General features: G+C 37.2%; 1 protein-coding gene across 6 annotated transcripts in view; it reads right to left on the bottom strand.

The window, feature by feature from the left end:
- BTBD9 (BTB domain containing 9) overlaps positions 1 to 18,548 on the bottom strand; it is a 481,979-nt gene that overhangs the window by 435,098 nt on the left and 28,333 nt on the right. For 4 of the 6 annotated variants that reach the window (XM_078000050.1, XM_015136280.3, XM_078000053.1 and 1 more), the window contains exons 2-3: positions 4,103 to 4,314; positions 460 to 823 (exon numbers count right to left, since the gene is read on the bottom strand). In XM_078000050.1, the coding sequence (XP_077856176.1) occupies positions 460 to 823; positions 4,103 to 4,287 (549 nt within the window). In that variant the 5' untranslated portion in view covers positions 4,288 to 4,314. Of the gene's footprint in view, positions 1 to 459; positions 832 to 4,102; positions 4,315 to 18,548 lie in introns of those variants that run through there. The other 2 variants (XM_028847607.2, XM_078000052.1) reach the window with 2 other exon arrangements.

The raw sequence follows: 18,548 nt of genomic DNA, 5'->3' as shown, positions 1-18,548 counted from the left end.
CAGTTTTACTCTAGCTATAACACTGAATTTTAAGCCAGCAAAGAAAGCAGTGACTTAAAGACATCAAATGATGCATCAGATCTCCTTTATGAATTTGCCCGCTTGCTCTAAGGAATTATTAGTCACACTCTCTGTCAGAGAAAAACAAAACCAAAAGGTAGTATGCAACACCAAAAAGGACCCTATTTGATTGTCACTACATTGAAAACAACCACTCAGCCGCACAGTCTCTTTTGCATATAAAACTTACCAGAAGAACCTTAAAAGAAAACACAACCAACCAGCCCCTCTCTTTTATGATCTAGAGTCCTAGTAGCTAGATGCAAGTGGCTAGACCAGATAATCTCTTTGATACCAATGTTTTTTTTTAAATTATTCTTAGTCCACTGCTATACTTCTATGGTATAGGTATAAAGAAAACAATGCTGCCTATAAATTACTTGTAGACAAATGACACACCTTAGAAAGGGAGAGGAAACCTTCACTTGAGAGCACCTCCTGAGCATTCCTGTCCATAAACATGCAGCACATACAAGTTAACTTGGGAAGTGAGTAGAGACTGGCAACATCAAAAGTCATGCAGACATTCTGAATGTTCAGTATGGTACAGAGATACTCAGAGGTAGAATCCTCTAGCTCTGGAAATCCATATTTATGAGCCAGGCTCAAAAAGTCCAGCAGCACCTCCTCCTTCTCATCTGTCAGCGTTGCCCGCCCAGTGTAGATATATTTGAGTAGCATTGTGAATGCTTCTGCAGTGGTGTCTTGGAGAGGAATTTCTGCTTCAGGCTGAGACTCTCGCATTCCACCATACAATAATGCTCTGCACATCAGGGAAGAAACACATGAAGAAACTCTCAAATAGGATTTGCTACAAAATACTGGAAGTAACAGTTATCAACATTATGCAAATATAAATTTGTTTAATGACACAAAGATCCAAGTGAAAAAATGCAAAATAGTCATTTAAAATGGTTCTTTAAAGGAAGCAAGAGGAATGATTTCAAAACTGTTTGAATTAATTCTATAAACCACTGAACTAATGAGATACTCTGAAAGCTCAAGATATGTGATAGATATTAAATAGGAAGATGAGAGTGATCTCTTGAGAGGCACAATGAAGTTGGTATAAAGATGTTAAAGGTCAATACGGCAGTTTAAAAAGTAAAACTCTGTAGGAAAAGATATAATCAGATAAAGATAAACACCAATATGATGCCATTCTCCCCTGTAAGACTGGCAGAAATCAAAAGGCTTGTTAATATCAGTGCTGCAAAAGCAATGGAAAAACAGGTTCTTTGACACACTGCTTTGAGAGTATAAATGGGCAGCCCTTTATGGAAAGTAATTTAGTAGTATCTAGTCAAACCTAAAATGTGTATACCCTTCAACTCAGTAATCTCTCTTTTAGGACTCAATTCTAGAGAAGTAATACAGTAAAGAAAAATGTTTAAGAAAACATACTGAAACACTAGAAAAAATCTAAATGTCCATCAACAGCAACATGGTTAAAAAAACTGTGATATATGCATTCTATGCAGCCATTAGAAAGATCAAGGGAGACCAATAGGTACTGTTTTGAAAACATGTCCAGGATATGGTAGGCAAGTACGTAAAATTGCAGATCCATATGTACTGCATGAAAAAAGTATATAACCACATATTTACATGTTTATGCACATATGTCTATTCAGATATTTCTTTAAATCAAGAAAAATCAGAGGAAATTCATATTAAACTCTTAACATCACTTACTTCTGGGAAATGGTATTAGATGGCTGGGAGACAAAGACTTTCATCTGTCACTTTATAAATTAAAAATGAAATTACTGATAGGATTACAGTGATTTTTTTTCCTTTCAGATTAAACAAAAAGCCCTACATTATTGCTTATCTAAAAAAAAAAATGAAAACTAGACAATCCAGTTAGGTAATGAATTTGAATTTCTACCTCTATTAATCAAGAGGAACAATATGAACCAATTAAACTTCCAACCTATCAGGAAAGAAAGGACGAAGAGGACAAGGGAGAAGTGCAGAAAAGGGAGAGAAGAATACAGAATGAGAAAGAAAAGAAGCAAAAGTGAGAGGAAGAGACTGGAAGCAAGAAAGAGATTCTCTCTGTTACTAAAATTCTCAGAGGAGGACTAGCATTTCAGGGTTACCTACCTGGAACTTGTCCCATTCTCTCCCAGGACCTAGCATTCTTGCTTGCCCCAGGAAAATAGTTGAAACCACCCAGAAAAGATTCATGAATATTCTGAGCATACCTCTTCACTGGGTTATACTCTGCCTAAAAATGCCCTTGAAGGTTTCCATTAATCCAGAGAGCATCCAACCATTACCCTAAAATTACCAAATTAAAGAACTTCTCCTTCTTGAGGAGACCTCAAGACTTATCCCCAATCCTGTATGATTCATGGTATTTATCTGGATTCTCAATGCTTTAAAAGTGGTTTTGATGAGGCTCCCTTGGAACAGTAAATATGAACCCCCAACTTCAACAAGGAGACAAGCACAGAGGTTCAATGTTTACTATGAAGAGTTTCCTCCTATAAGTTCCTTATCTGGGAATTGATAGGCTATTATGACAGCACTTAAGCCTCTTCTGACAGCTGACAGTTAACATTCCTTTGCACATGAATACTGTCAGCATTGAGAATCTGTCCAAGGTAGCATTGAGCTTAGCTCTAAGGTAGACTTAGAGGTACAGCTTAGCTCTAAGGTAGTCTAAGGTAGACTCTGAGCTTAGCTTAGTGAACCAGCAAATATTACAAAGGTTCAATATCTACAAAGACATCAAGAACAAGGTCAGTAAGTGGGGGGAGTATATTCCATTCACTCAATACAATCTTCAAATTTCTAAAAGTAGTTGAGTTTCTTTTAAGGATATACTTATCACCTAAAAGAAACCCTCATAGAGTTGTTTCAAATTATTTTTAAAAGAGGACAAGGTATACTGTATTAGTAAATAATAAACACAGGCCGAGAAGTTCTGACTTAATAAAAAGTGGACTCTTGTAAAACACTTTAATAGTAATGACTGGACTGAAATTTTAAAAGGGGGAAGAAACAGAAAACGAAAAGTGTGCAGAGGACAGATGATAACAAATAATGGCTAGACCAAGGTCAGATGCCTTGGTAGAGTTGACCGCTAGGAAGAATAGGAGAGTGTTACAACTTTTAACAGACTCTTCACTTTTCTAGGCTCCTGGTTTCATCCACATTGGCATTTTACATGTATAAAACTGGAAGTTCATGAAAAACCATAGGAGCTCTAGCTACACAGTAAATATTTCCAGGAGACACACTTTACCACAACGTGTCTGACTCTAAGTGTTGCTGTCTTGATTAATTCTGATTATAAAAGCCAGACTGCAGTTATCACTAGAAGGTAATTGAAATTTTCTCTAAGCCAGTGGAATCTCCATTTCAGGTACCAAGTTTCCCAGATAAATCTATAACTCTGTGGAACATCTTTATCCTCAAAAATAGAAAAAGATCCATTATTACGCACAAATTATAACTCACTCAGTAATTCAGTGATGACTCCCTTTTAACAAATATTAGGTAAAATGCAGAGTACTTAAAGATCAGCTTAAGATTTATAACCCTGGAAATTAAGGACCCAAGTGACCAACAACAGCTGCATACAAGTGCACGTCTTAGATCTGCTGGGTTACTAACAGGTCCTAGACCTCAGGAGTCCCAAACCAAGTGGTATATGTGTCCATTAGCAGGTCCACAAGGCAGTCTACCTATACAAAAAGAAGCTTTAGTCCCATTAGCCATCTATTGGGAGGAGAAAGTGAGGGTAACGAAGACTCAGCCTGAGAAACATTCTTGACACCTTGAAAAATGGTTGATTGGGCACTATCTGGTTTGGGAAACCTTCCAACCCTTTCATTTTAAGATGGCTCCTAAAGGAAAAGGTGATTCTCAAAAAATAACCAAGTCTACAAGGATGAAATCTTTATAGATACTGAATTGAGGGACTGCAAGAATTTGTCATTATACTTGGTTATGTATTTTTCACAGAGCAGAAAATGCCAGTGTTTTCTACTAGTGAACTGAATTTTCAAAAAAAGTATTACACACTTACCGAAAATATTGGCACCTGGCTGCTAAAATTACCCTGTGGGCAGGAAAACGTTTCTTTTCCACAACAAATGTGACGTCGCCATATTCTTCCCCAATCAACAAGGCACCAATATGTTCAGACAAAATGTGCACATGATCAATTTCCCCCACTGCAGTGAAGGGGCGAAGAGGGTGGCTGTTACTCATCTTGTGGAACAGATGATAGTCGCTGATCTATCATATGAAGAAGGAATGAGAGTTAGTGGGGGGAGGGGAGTATACATAGAAAATCACATACCATAAACATAGCTAAGTAAAAATTTAAAGTGCTTACAAAAATTCCCGTGAGAAAGTTAATCAATGGTATCTTTATTAACCCATTTATTTTGAGAAGGAATTCAGTCTGCTTCCCTTAACTGTACTCCCTTCTTCACACTAGGAAAGCAAAAATGCCAGTCTCCAAACACTAACAGCACTTGGAGCCATCAGTCTAGAAAACTGAGCCCAAACACAGGTCCCATATTCCTTACAGTACCTTAGGAAAAGAAAAATCAACAATCAGAATAACTTCTCTTTTGCATAGATATACTGAGTAAGGTTGGGTACAACTATACCCAATAGAAAAGTCATTCAGGCATAGATCTAGGCCTAAATTACAAACAGAGTAAGTGAAATAATCAGATTTCAAATAAGAAGTTTTGGTATGCAACCATCTCAAATATTTTATTAAAAAAATAAAAAAATCTTCTGGGGCCGGGCACAGTGGCTCATGCCTGTAATCCCAGCACTTTGGGAGGCTGAGGCGGACAGATCACCTCAGGTCAGGAGTTTGAGACCAGCCTGACCAACATGGAGAAACTCTGTCTCTACTAAAAACACAAAATTAGCTGGGTGTGGTGGTGGGAGCCTCTAATCCCAGCTACTTGGGAGGCTGAGGCAGGAGAATCGCTTGAACCCAGGAGGCGGAGGTTGCGGTGAGCCAAGATGGTGCCATTGCACTCCAGCCGGGGCCACAAGAGCGAAACTTCATCTCAAAAATAATAATAGGCCGGGCGCGGTGGCTCACGCCTGTAATCCCAGCACTTTGGAAGGCCGAGGCGGGCGGATCACAAGGTCAGGAGATCGAGACCATGGTGAAACCCCGTCTCTACTAAAAATAGAAAAAAATTAGCCGGGCGCAGTGGCGGGCGCCTGTAGTCCCAGCTACTCGGGAGGCTGAGGCCGGAGAATGGCGTGAACCCGGGAGGCGGAGCTTGCAGTGAGCCGAGATTGCGCCACTGCACTCCAGCCTGGGTGACAGAGCAAGACTCCGTCTCAAAAAAAAAAAAAAAAATAATAATAATAATAATAATAATAATAACAACAACAATAACCTTTTGGAGTCACAAAAATAACTTGACATTTATTAATGAACATTTGCATTAGCGTCCTAAGCTCCCCACATCCAACAGAAGAGTAACTCTAACAGTTTTCTCAAGACTGTGGCTTCTACTCCAAACTTGTTGCTCTGATGATCAGGCTGTTTACCAGAACATCATTACACTTTGTCTCATTTCCAGGCACCTTCCTTGCTTTTGTATGCAATGTCTTTCTACAAAAGTAACTGAAAATCAAAGGGAAAACATGATTAACAGCTTTACATGTAAGAAAGTGGCGGGGGTGGGGTGGGGGGGGTTATAGTCTTAGAAAGCTTAAAATGTTTCTATTTTTTAATACCGAATGTACTTGCAGGTATTTAAAAAAAAAAAAAAAAGTTGGTCTTGCTCTGTTGCCCAGGCTGTAGTGCAGTGGCGCGATCACCACTCAGTGTAACCTGGAACTCCTAGGCTCAAGTGATCCTCCCACCTCAGCCTGGCAAGTAGCTGGGACTACAGGTGTGTACCATCATGGCCAGCTAATTGAAGGTACTGCTTTGATAAGTGTAAGTAACCGGCAAGTATGTTAGAGCCTTGGCTAGCATTCAGATGCCCCAGGTGAAGAGGTGGTTGTTAGCTCAGAGGTAGCCATCTACCCCTCCGCTGCATCAGAGACTAGAGAAATTGAGCCAGATATGTTTTCTCTGCTAGACCTCCACACCTTTTTGAGTTCTCCACTTGAACCACAATTAAAGGTTGAACAGCTCCTAATCTTTAAACCCCCACATCCAGATCATTAGCAAAGTGTGTGAAAAATGATCTTTCTCCCTGTGACTGCAATGGAAGATCTTCATGGACCAGATTCCGAATCTGCCTGCTTCAGTTAACCTAGTACCATACAACCACCCTCAAAAGGGGGAGCAATAGCAGTGATGCAGAAGAACATGGAAAATGAGCTAGGCAAGAAAACACCTACCCCAGGTAAGTGAGCAAAATCCTGGTTCCCTACAGTAGGAACATCAGAGAACTAGCAGGATAATCCCCTAACTGCCAAGGGAAATCCTTCTCCCTCAACTGCAGCCTCCATGTGAAAGCCCTAAAAACAGAATAATCTCTAGTCACTTGTGTATGAAAGACCAAATTCAGCTTAAGAGGATCTATTTGAGAGTATGAGCAAGTAATGTATGATACAAGAGTCTTAATGTATATATACAACAACAGTGTAATACAGGAGTTGGAAAACTTTCTATAAAGGTTCACATGGTACATAGTTTAAAGCTTTGCAGGTTATACAATCTACGTCAAATGATTCAGCTCTATGGTAAGAGCCTAAAGGCAGCCATAGGCAATAAGAAAATGCATAAACATGGCTATCTCCAATAAAGCTATTTCTAGAAAAGACCTAGATTAGACTTGCAGGACACAGTTTGCTAGCCCCTGGCCTACCCTGTGATCAAGGACTGACCTCAAGGACTGACTGTACTCTAGGCAAAGGATCAGACTGGGAGGTTTTTTGTTTGTTTCCTGCTGGGTTACCCAACTGATGTTCCTATGATCATTTCCTGTGTTGGCCAGGAAATTCAGAAAGCTACTGGAACCTGACTTCAAAACCTCTTCAATACAAACTCTCACATCACTATCCAATATTTCAATGATCATCCATGACTCTAAACAAAACGCTCTTCCTGGCTGAAAAAAATGCAATGTATATACCCAGTAAATATATTTTCTGGTATATTTTCTTAATATTTAATTCAGGTCATGGCTAATACTCAAATTACTCACTAAATGACTCTTGATGAACAACGATTGATTTTTGGTTAACCAGCTCAGAAGGGAAATTTATAATTCTTAAACTGATATATCATAAACATTAATATTACATATGTATATATCTACCACAATAAGTTCTCTGGAGCTTTACTTCTCAATACATCTAATTTCATTTTGCTAAACTTGCATTTTAATTATGTTTTTCCAAATGGAAACATGAAACTGTTTCATGTACAGAAAATAGCCACTTAGGATAAAATAAACACAATTTTATTGGCATACAGAAATAATTTTAATTAGACTAGTGATTCTCGGTGAGCTTGCCCAATAATGGAATCACATGGGGAGCTTAAAAACAACAACAAAAAAAAGATGCTTGAGTCCCACTCATCAGAGACTCTTATTTAATTAGTCTAGAATGAGGCCCAGGCATTGGAATCACCATTCTGAAGTGATTCTACTAAGCAACCTGGAAAAACAGCCACTGATTTAGACTCTTACAGCTGTAGGTTTCCATCCCTTGCTCAGGTGTACAAGTATACCAAAAAAAAAAAAAAAAAAGATCCACAGAAAAAATTCATTTAGCATATAATTTAATTTGAATCTTATTGCAAAGATCCAAAGGTACTAACAAAGTTACCAATGCCACAGTTTTATGCAGAAAATGAGTATTGTTTCACCAATGGGATAGTTTATCTACAAAGTGATAGTTTCAGTCTACCTATGTGTATTTTAAAATGTTGGCCAGGCACAGGAGCTCATGCCTGTAATCCCAGCACTTTGGGAGGCTAAGATGTGAAGATCATTTGACACCAGGGGCTCAGGACCCTGTCTCTACAAAAAAACTTAAAAATTAGCCAGGCATGGTGGCATGAGCCTATAATCCCAGCTAATTAGGAGGCTGAGTCAGACGGATCACTTGAGCCCAGGAGTTAAAGGCTGCAGTGAGCTATAATTGTGCCACTACACTCCATCCTGGGCAACAGAGCAGGAACCTGTCTCAAAAGGATAAAAAAGAAAAACCAAATTTAAGTTAAATGGATTAGGAAACAAAGAGGCAAAAAAAAAAAAAAATCAATATTTGCAGATAATGACTGCCCACATGAAAAATCCATGAGAATCAACTGAAAAATTAGAGAAAATAAGAGGGGTTCACTAAAGTGACCACATAAAATAATTATATGAAAGTATCTAGCATTCTTCCATGCCAAAAAACAACCAGCTAGAAAATATTAGTAAAAAGATCTGCAGTTTATAACTGCAAAACACAGGTAACTTGTAATAATAAACTCATAGGACATGTAAGGAAATTATAAAACTCCACTGAAAGATTTAAGAAAAATACAGAGACATAAGTTGTTTGGGGATAGAATGATCCAATATTATAAAAACATCCACATTTTCAACTTACCATGGGTTTATCAGGATGTAACCATATTGTAAGTCTAGCAGCATCATTTATATAAATGTAGCATTTCAATTAAATGGGAGAAAATACGGAATTTTTTTCAATAAAAGGTATTGGCTAGCCATTTGGAAAAAAGTAAGCTGAATATTCACATAGGAGTACAAAATGAAATGTATATGGATGTCAGCTTCAGCACTTTCTGCATTGCAAAAAAACTGGAAAAAACCCTGAAGGCCCATTTAAAGAGAATTGGTTAAACAAATAATGGTATGTCTATACAATGAAATATTATAAATGATTTAAAAAGAATAAAGTTAGATACTAATGAACTGAAAAAAATCTTAAGCATGTGTATTTACATACAAAAGACAATCTATAAAACAATAGTATAGTGAAATATCTTGTTTAAAAAAATACACTGAAAATGCAAGAATATACATCAAATTGTTAACCAACGGTTAAGTCACTAGACTGGGGCTGTGGGAAAATTTTGCATAGTGCGCTACATACTTCTGTAATGTTTACAAATGTTATAATGTTTATTTGTAGTAAAACTATAAACAAATATTTCAGTAAGTTTGGCCACAAAATTACAAAATAAATTGCTTTGTGTATGAGATAACAAGTGTTTGGATTTGCCATAGCAATAGAACTTGATTTAGTGACTAAGACAGAAATGGCAAGCAGAGGGGCTATGTATTATCTCCGCAGAGAAAAATTAATTAACAACTTGAAGGCAAGGACATAAAGTTCATTACACTAAAACCAGCAAGGGAAAAAAAAGTTCATTACACTAAGACAGGTAAATCAGATACCTGGGGAGCATGGCCTACTAGGACACTGCATCTGATATTTCCCAACTAAAGATCTTCACCTAAGAGAGTTTCTGTCTGACTTTTTCTAGACTTAAGGCAGATTTTTCCAGATGCAAAGTGTTCTTCAGTTTGCCCCTATTGACTGTCCTGGAGTCTAAACTTGCTGATCCTCACAGCATAGGGCAAGGGCAATCTATTCACTCAAACTGTTCCTTCAAGATGGGGGTAAGAACAGTAGGAAAGGCAGGGGGAAGAAGGACTTACACTGAGAGAGGACAGGAATATCTCAACCAGGAAACGGTACGTTTCATGGTACCATACACAATTACTAGTTTTGGATTCTGGGACCTCATATGAATTTATTTACCAGGGATGGTGGTATAGAAACTATACTATTTTTCTTGGCTATTAACTTTCATGAATTCAAATGCATTAAAAATCAAAAATGACTTAAGCAGCAGTACTAAAACCCTGAGGGTTATTGCCTGCTTATTATGCAGTAAGAAACCAACACCCATTTGTTCTAACCAAAATAATAAACAATGTCCATCAATAAACTGAGAGTACCATATGTAGTTCATAGTGCTGTAACGTTATAATTGCCCCTTAAGGAGGAAAAAACCAAGTTGACCCAAACATCAATTTCTTTACTTAAAGCTCAGTTATACAACTGTTTACAAACTTTACTTTAACCAGGGCTAACTACATTTTTTTAGAATTAAAGTTTATTCTCCACTGTTTAATCAGGAAATAGTCAAAGGGCAAAGTTCCACAAGGTGGAGATGCCAAAGAGTCCTTGAACACTGTATGAATCTCCCCTGGGAAGCCCTCTCTGCCCGGTGTATTTCCTGACTGAAAAGCCTTTATGGGAAAAAAGACCTTCTGCTCTTTAATTGCAAAATATAAATGATCTTTCTCTTGAGGAAAGAGATGGCATTTACAAGCATATGGTTTAGCAATTTCTTTCTGCTCTTGGTACCCATGTGGTATGTAATTTGAAGGAGTATTCCTTAAACTTTAAATTAATATCGCTTGGGGAGATAAATGATGTCCTGTCTGCATCTTAAACACTCTCCAAAAAAAAAAAAATCACATTCTACTTCTCACAGGAAGGATACTCACTTCTCTTGATATATACTCTACCCTTGTCATCCAAAAGTCTAAGGAAACAGGTGAAGACTGACCATGCTGCTAGAGGTAACCTTGACTCTGATATTTTGCAGACCCAATTCTAAACCTTGCAGAAGAGAATTATCCTCCAGTTCGTAAAGTGCTATGTAAGAACATGAATGGAGTTCACATGACAGGATTCCTGACATACCTTTTCCTCTGGGAAAGACTTGAGTGTCCAAAGTCTCGTCATTTCTGTAATTTTATGTTTGCAAATAAATGTTTATAAATATGCTCCGGTTTGACCACTAAAGAATGGTATCATAAAACATATTTGACAAGATTATTTTATTGAGCATGCATGTAATTCCAGTTTCCAGTTACCACATTGATTCTCTACTTCTTTGCCAATGGCCAAACTAGTTTCTGAATATGTATATAATTCATTCAATTAAAGATTTATTGAGCTCTCTCTACAATACAGGCTCAGTGCTAGGCGACAGAAACACAAAGATTAATGGAAGTCTCTACTTTTGAAGAACTCATTGTCTACTAAGGAAAGTAGGACTAGATAACAAGTAATGTAAATTCTAAAACTCGTAGGCCAGGCCATGATTTTATGAGATTTAGAAAGTCAAATATTTCCGTAAGTACCATACCAAAACCACCACAAAGATGCTAAATAGAATACTAAATGAACAGAACTCAGAAAATTATCAGTTATATTCTTATATGAGAGTAAGTGTTAATATCCACATAACTGGCTATGTGCTCTCCCAAGTGGGCTGCTCATATTCCACGGAGACTGCAATACAAACCACAGGAATTTGGAAAGAAAATACTAACATTTATACTGGTGTGTTTGTATGTATGTATTTTAGACATGAGGTCATGCTATGTTGCCCAGGCTAGACTCAGGCTCAAGTGCTTTTCCCGCCTTAGCCTCTCAAGTAGCTGGGACTACAGGTGCACACAACCATGCCTGGATTGATATTAATTTTTAACCTAGAAAAATGAGAATAAAAATCAGCTTTGCTAATTCTTTTTTTTTTTTTTTTTTCTGAAAGGGAGTCTTGCTCTGTCACCCAGGCTGGAGTGCAGTGGCATGATCTCGGCTCAATGCAACCTCCACTTCCTGGGTTCAAGTGATTCTCCTGCCTCAGCCTCCCAAGTAACTGGGATTACAGGCGCACACCACTATGCCTGGTTAATTTTTGTATTTTTAGTAGAGACAGGATTTCACCATGTTGGCCAGGTTGGTCTCAAACTCCTGACCTCAGGTGATCTGCCCACCTCAGCCTCCCAAAGTGCTTGGGATTACAGGCGTGAGCCACCATACCCGGCCAGCTTTACTAATTCTTAGTAAGTGGACAGCACTGCCTCCTTCTCATGATCTACATGTCAAAAACAGTCATTTGTGTCACCAAATAAATAGGTGACTTGAGAGAAGAGTGGGAATTCCACAAAGAGGCAGGGCTGAAGGTAGTGTCCTTACTTGTGCGTGGTAAGTATTAAGTTAACATGTGCTTGCTTAAGTGAAATTTCCAAATGTTATCTGGTTTTAATTAAAAATTCTCTCTCACAAAATGAGAAGTGAATTATAAAAAGGTTCCCATAATCTGGGCAACATGGCGAGACCCCTTCTCTATAAAACGTTTTGTTTTTAAGTTAGCGTGGCATGGTGGTGTGCACCTGCGGTCCTAGCTACTAGGGAGGCTGAAGCAGGAGGATTGCTTGAGCCCAAGAGGTTGAGGCAGCAGTGAGCCATGTTCATGCCACTGCACTCCAGCCTGGGTGACAAAGCAAGACCCTGTGTGATGGTTAATACTGAGTGTCAACTTGATTGGATTGAAAGAAGCAAAGTATTGTTCCTGGGTGTGTCTGTGAGGGTGTTGCCAAAGGAGATTAACATTTGAGTCAGTGGACAAGAGAGGCAGACCCACCCTCAATCTGGGTGGGCACCATCTAATCAGCTGCCAGCATAAAAGCAGGAAGGGAAACAGCCCACTTGCTGAGTCTTCTGGCCTCCATCTTTCTCCCATGCTGGATGCTTCCTGCCTTCGAACATCAGACCCCAAGTTCTTCAGCTTTTGGACTCTTGAACCTACACCAGTAGTTTGTCAGGGGCTCTGGGGCCTTTGGCCACAGACCGAAGGCTGCACTGTCGGGTTCCCTACTTCTGAAGTTTTGAGACTCGGACTGGCTTCCTTGTTCCTCAGCTTGCAGAGGACCTATTGTGGGACTTTACCTTGTGATCGTGTGAGTCAATACTCCTTAATAAACTCCCCTTCATATATACATCTACGCTATTAATCCTGTCCCTCTAGAGAACCCTAATACACCCTGTCTTAAAAAATAAAAAAAGTTCCCACAATGAAACCACTGATTGAAGATAATATAACATTGTCAACACAGCAAATAATAAGAAAATGGCCAATATGACAACTTTACTACTTACTAGCGGTAAAGATTTTATAAGAAAGTGACCCTTGATTATTTTAAATGGTTAAATAAATCATTTGAAACACAATATAATTAACAATGAACCGCCACACAAAAAGCATTAAAATATTTGTTGACTAAATATATATTCATTGGATGTTTTAATCTGAAAACAAGCTTAAAACCAAATTAGAATCTGGTAACAAATTAACCATTTTACAGTAGGGACACTGAAAGTACTTCTCATCTAACAATAATGGCTACTATTTATTGAAGACTTGCTTATAAGCCAGACAGTCCTAGCATTTTACATATATCATCTTATTAAATATTCAAAGAATTGAATTAGGTAGGTACTTTTAAAATTTCCATTTTACAAACAGGAAATTGAGACACAGGCAAGATTAGGTAACTTGTCAAAGCACATACCCAATAAGTAGCAGATTCAGAAAGGGTTTGTCAAGGTCCTGAACTTACAAGACCTTGCTAAGTGAATGTAAGATATCAGAAATGATTCTGACTCTGACTTCTAGACCTGCCAGCTAAATCCTCAGAGGAGCAGTTCTCAAACTTTAACATACCATCTTCAGACCAGGTAAAACATGCCAAGGGTGATAAGAATGAAATGCTATTTTTCAGTTCTCTTTGGGAAGATTATATATACATGTGCTTTGCTAATACAAAGAGAATAATTCACATTGGAACTGCAATGTACAATCTAGTTACTTAAAAGTTACAAAATAAGAATACTATTGATACAAATATGCATCAATATATACTACAGGGTTAAGTGAACAACCTATAAGAAATTTAAATAAAGACTAAACAGTAATTTATAACAAAAAAGAACGGAAACCAATGAAAAGCTCAACATATACTGATGATATATGTCTTTCTAAAATGTAAAGTAATTCTACCTTATGCATGTTCATATGTTCATATGTGGAGCTTTGCAAAGTTGTTATGCATTGCATAGTAACCAAACCTCTTAGTAGAAAACTTAAATTAGAAGCCTTTGTAAACTGTAGTATTATGCTAATGTGGGTTTCCGTATGCCACATTTTGCATACTCTTAGTGCTTCACTTGACTGGTTATCAGTAAGTTGCCAAAGGATATACATAAATGAAAGACTGATATTTCCTCCTATTTGCCAATATGTTTTGGACCAGTAGCCTTGGGCCATCTTTTGAGAAGTGTTCTTCTAGACTATGAAATGCTCCAGGCTCACTTTGTATAATAACTAACTCTGTGGTGGCTGGGAGAAGCTACTCCTTTATTATTTATTATTTAATCACAAAATATCAAGACTCCCAAGGCAAAAAAAAAGGCCCAATTTATAATTTGCCAAGTTATTTTTATTTGCTATTCAATTCAAGCACTCTCCAGTCTCTCTGGATTCAACCTCTTATTAAAACAACCTTTCCCAAGTAACTATGAAAAAACAAACAAAATCATTCAAATCAGGCATCTTCCAATAAAATAAGTATCAAATGACCCCACTGAGCTTCATTCTGATTTTAAATTCCCCCAAATCCTGAAGCTTTCTTCTTCTTCTTCCTTCCCTTCAGAAAGGATCAGGTACAAAAACTTACCAGATTTCATAATCTAACTTCCAAATGTTTACCTATAACCTACCTCATTCAGCCACCAAACTTTCCCCTCAGTCTCTTACTTCTCATTTGCTCTAGTATGTGACTTCCTATAAGGCAATCTCCCATAAAATAAGATAAGATGACTTTTAGGAATGACAAGTCATAGACTGCAACTCTAAGAAGTTGGTATCACTTATGGATCTCAGAGATTACATAACTATCCTTTTCCATACTCTCAGCCTTGTTGGTCCCAAGCCATTGAAAACTGCATGATCTGTATTCAGGGAGCAGAAAAATATATGCACCTAGAGCCAAAAAGCAATGAAAAAGTCATGATGAGTGCAGAGGTTATTAGTTGTAATAATATTTGAAAATACAAGACAAGCCATTTCTGTTTAATTTCTTCAGTGGCAACTTATGGGTCTGTAATATTCTTGCTCAGATTTAAATTATATGATATTTTCCTAATTAATAAAGGTTATTATAGCATGAACTCCCATTAAAGCAGTGGAATCATCAATTGCAGCACTTTAATTTCTTTGTAGCAAAGCTACTGTGAACATTTGCATTATTGTCTGTGTAAAGGAAATTGGCTTTTCATTTGTACAATGTTATAAAAATGTTCTACTATGCATACTTTGACTACTGTCGGTTAAACCTGGTATCTTGGCTATTTTCTGTGGAATTGTAAAATAAAAAAGATCAACTCTGAGAAATCTGTACAAAATAAAATCTTGATTTATAAGTTTATCTGTGCCATTCTAGAACATAATCTAAAGGAAATGTTCCACAAATTATACTAGTGTTTTGCTCTTTTTGCCCCATATAACCTCTTCCCCATTTGTTTTATGAACATTAACTTTATTCTAACTCCAACATAACACTCTGTACTGTGATTTTTAAAAAAGAAGCAGCAGAAGAAAAAGAAACTCAGAAACAGGTATCCCCATGCAGTCTAGGAGTTACTGTCCAAAAACTACAGCCATTGATACTGGCTGAGCTAAGGGGCCACTGAATTGACCAAGAATTCTTCCAAATCCAAATCTATAGTGTGTATGTAAGAATAAAGGAAGGAACAGGCACAACTCAAGCCAACAACTTCATTTTAGGAACAAAAAAAGCTTAGGCAAAAAGAGTTTACAGCCTGGGAAACAAAGTGAAACCTCATCTCTTCAAAACAAACAAAAAATTAGCCAGGCATGGTAGCGCACACCTGTGGTCCCAGCTACACTGGAGGCTGAGGCAGGAGATTCATATGAGCCTTGGAAGTCAAGGCTGCAGTGAGCCATAATCACGCCACTGCACTCCAGCCTGGGTGACAGGGCAAGCCCTTATCTCAAAAAAAAGAGTTTAAGTCCAAGAAGTCCATGTCTCTCCTAATATTAGGAAAATAGACTTTTCCTATAAAACTGCCAGCCTTTAATATTTCAAATTTAATTTTACCACCATACTTCCACAAACCCCCACAAATAAGCAAATATGTGGCCTGCCTTTCACCTTCTTCTATGTGTACATACACTTCACCTACAGTGTGGGAGAATAAAACCCAATTTAAAAAAAGAGAATTTTTTTTCCTTCTGAGAACAAAAACTCTAAAGGGTAGTGGATGGTTCTTCTGTATTCTGTGCACTAATACCCTCAAGACACTAATGAATAATTGATGAGCTTATGATTAGACTGCTATCCTCAGTTTTGAACAACATTCATGGAGCAAATTTAATTCACATCTAATATTGAATTCTCTTTCTTTTATCATGATTGAAATATGCATCAAAGCTGATCTCTGTTCCTTAGAATTTCATCAGTTGATTCCTTACCTAAAGTCATAATACTGGTATGTGACCAACTCAGCTAAAGTACCAACTTAGGATGTCACTGACACAAATTCTCATAGCCCATCAAAAGAAGATATTGGAACTATGCCTTTGTAACAGAAGCTTACAATGCAGGTACCTTAGAAATAAATACACTGACACAAGAAGAAGAGAAACTATTTACACTTTATAAGCAGAATACTTTCTGAAGGTCATTTCTAAAAGAAAAAAATAAATTGTTGTTAACAAATTTTTTAAATGTTGCTAGACTTCATTAGTTGAAATGGCATCACATTATTTGACAAATATAAAGCAGACAAATTATAGCAGACAAATTGTAGCAGAAATGTTGTAAAAAACAAATGCCAGCAGAAATGTTGTAACAGACAAATGCCAGCTTCTCAGAGTGTATATAAACGAAGAAGCTTATGTTTTACTTGGCAAACAGGAATCAGCCGCTGATGACGAAACAAGATTCATAAAATACTCTCTTTGCTGTAGCCATGGTAAATCTAAAGTAACCCATACGCCCTGTGGATAAATGAGATTTAAGTAATTAAAGAAGGTAGCTTTTTAAGGATATTAAATGAAAGATGTTCCATGCAGACAACACAGCAAGGGGAGGAGACACTCAGTGGCACTAATGGAAAATGTGAGACTGAAAAGGAAGTTTGTTCTGAGTAACAACAGAGAAGAGACAGAAACAAATAAACACTGTCGTAGAACCTTGCAATATAAAATGTGCTTAAACTACAATATCTTCATAGAAACAAAGATCAGAAATGGAGAAGTGCTCATAGTTCTGTGGGGGTAAGATCTGGGCAGATCATTTTAAGTCCCTTGAAAGAGGGAAAGGGAAGTTAGGCCACATTCTGTAGTCCTTCCAGCTCTAAAACTAACAAAATCATGTATGTAGAAAATAATGTTCTCGTATACCGTTGTAAGTACAAACTGGTTCAGCTTTTTGGAGGTCAGTTTGGCAGTCTATCAAAATTTTAAATATACATTTCCTACGGCCCAGCAATTGTGCTTCTAGAAATGTATAAGGTTATTAATTACAGCATTGCTTGTAACTGCAAAAAGCTGGGGAGACTAAACGTCCATCAATACAGTGAATGGAAAATATATTACAGTGCATCTATACAATATAGCCATCAATAAGAATGGAATAGATCTATATGTTCTGACTTGAGCGCCAAAGCATGGTAAGTGACATAAGCAAGCAGATCTCGTACAATAGGATCCATTTATTTAAATATATGAAATACATGTGAGGATATATGTGCGTCTAAATACAAATATGTATATGTACATGCGTGGCATCTAGAGGTACCTAAATATTTATTAAATAAACATACACAGAAAAAACAACTCCAAGCACACACATCATACTGCTTACAGCAGTAACCTCCAGAGAGAGAAGTGGGAATGTAGGAAGATAGGGAATGATTGGGAAGTTTTATGATTAAACTTAACGTATTTCTCAAGTGTTTCCTTCTTTTAGAACAAGAATGGATTTCTCTTTTACATAAAAGACATTTTGAAAAATTTAAACAGTGGAAATTATTAAAAGAGATTTATCAAAAGGATGCATTTTTTTAAATGTATTTTCTTAAAAATATAGATGACCTCCTACTTGTGCCAAGAAACAGTGCAATGAGACATGAGCAAACACTGATGTGGACAGAATTTTAGTTAACAAGAGACTTTTTAGAATTAGCTAAATATGTGTCCAAATGCAAATCCTGGAGGGCAGTGACTAGGTCTTTCTTCCTGGTGTCCCACAAGGATGTAATAAACAAGTATGACATTAGACACAAATGTGAGACTCCATGTGAGTCTCAGGAATTGATTTTAAAATATACGTCCTCATCTTAAAAATATCTCTCAACTATTTATAATAAAATATTTTCATTAGGAAGTTCTCCATTCCCTTTGTGTTCAGTGGGTATTTGGTTTCCTCATTTCTACTTTACTAACCAAGGTTATACTCCCTTATCACACTTTGTATGTTTCTCATTTTTTTCCAAATATATTTAAACTTACAAAACCACTTAATTATCATACTGCACCTTTCTTGGTGTTTGCTCTCAAAGTCTCTAGTGATTTAGGTTTGTTTTTTTTTTCAACTGTCAAGTCTATAAATACTTTGAATGGA

The sequence above is a fragment of the Macaca mulatta genome, chromosome 4, assembly GCF_049350105.2.
Source record: "Macaca mulatta isolate MMU2019108-1 chromosome 4, T2T-MMU8v2.0, whole genome shotgun sequence".
Taxonomy (NCBI): Eukaryota; Metazoa; Chordata; class Mammalia; order Primates; family Cercopithecidae; genus Macaca; species Macaca mulatta.
Note: the sequence above shows the minus strand (reverse complement) of the source record. Positions and strands in the feature narration are given on the sequence as shown.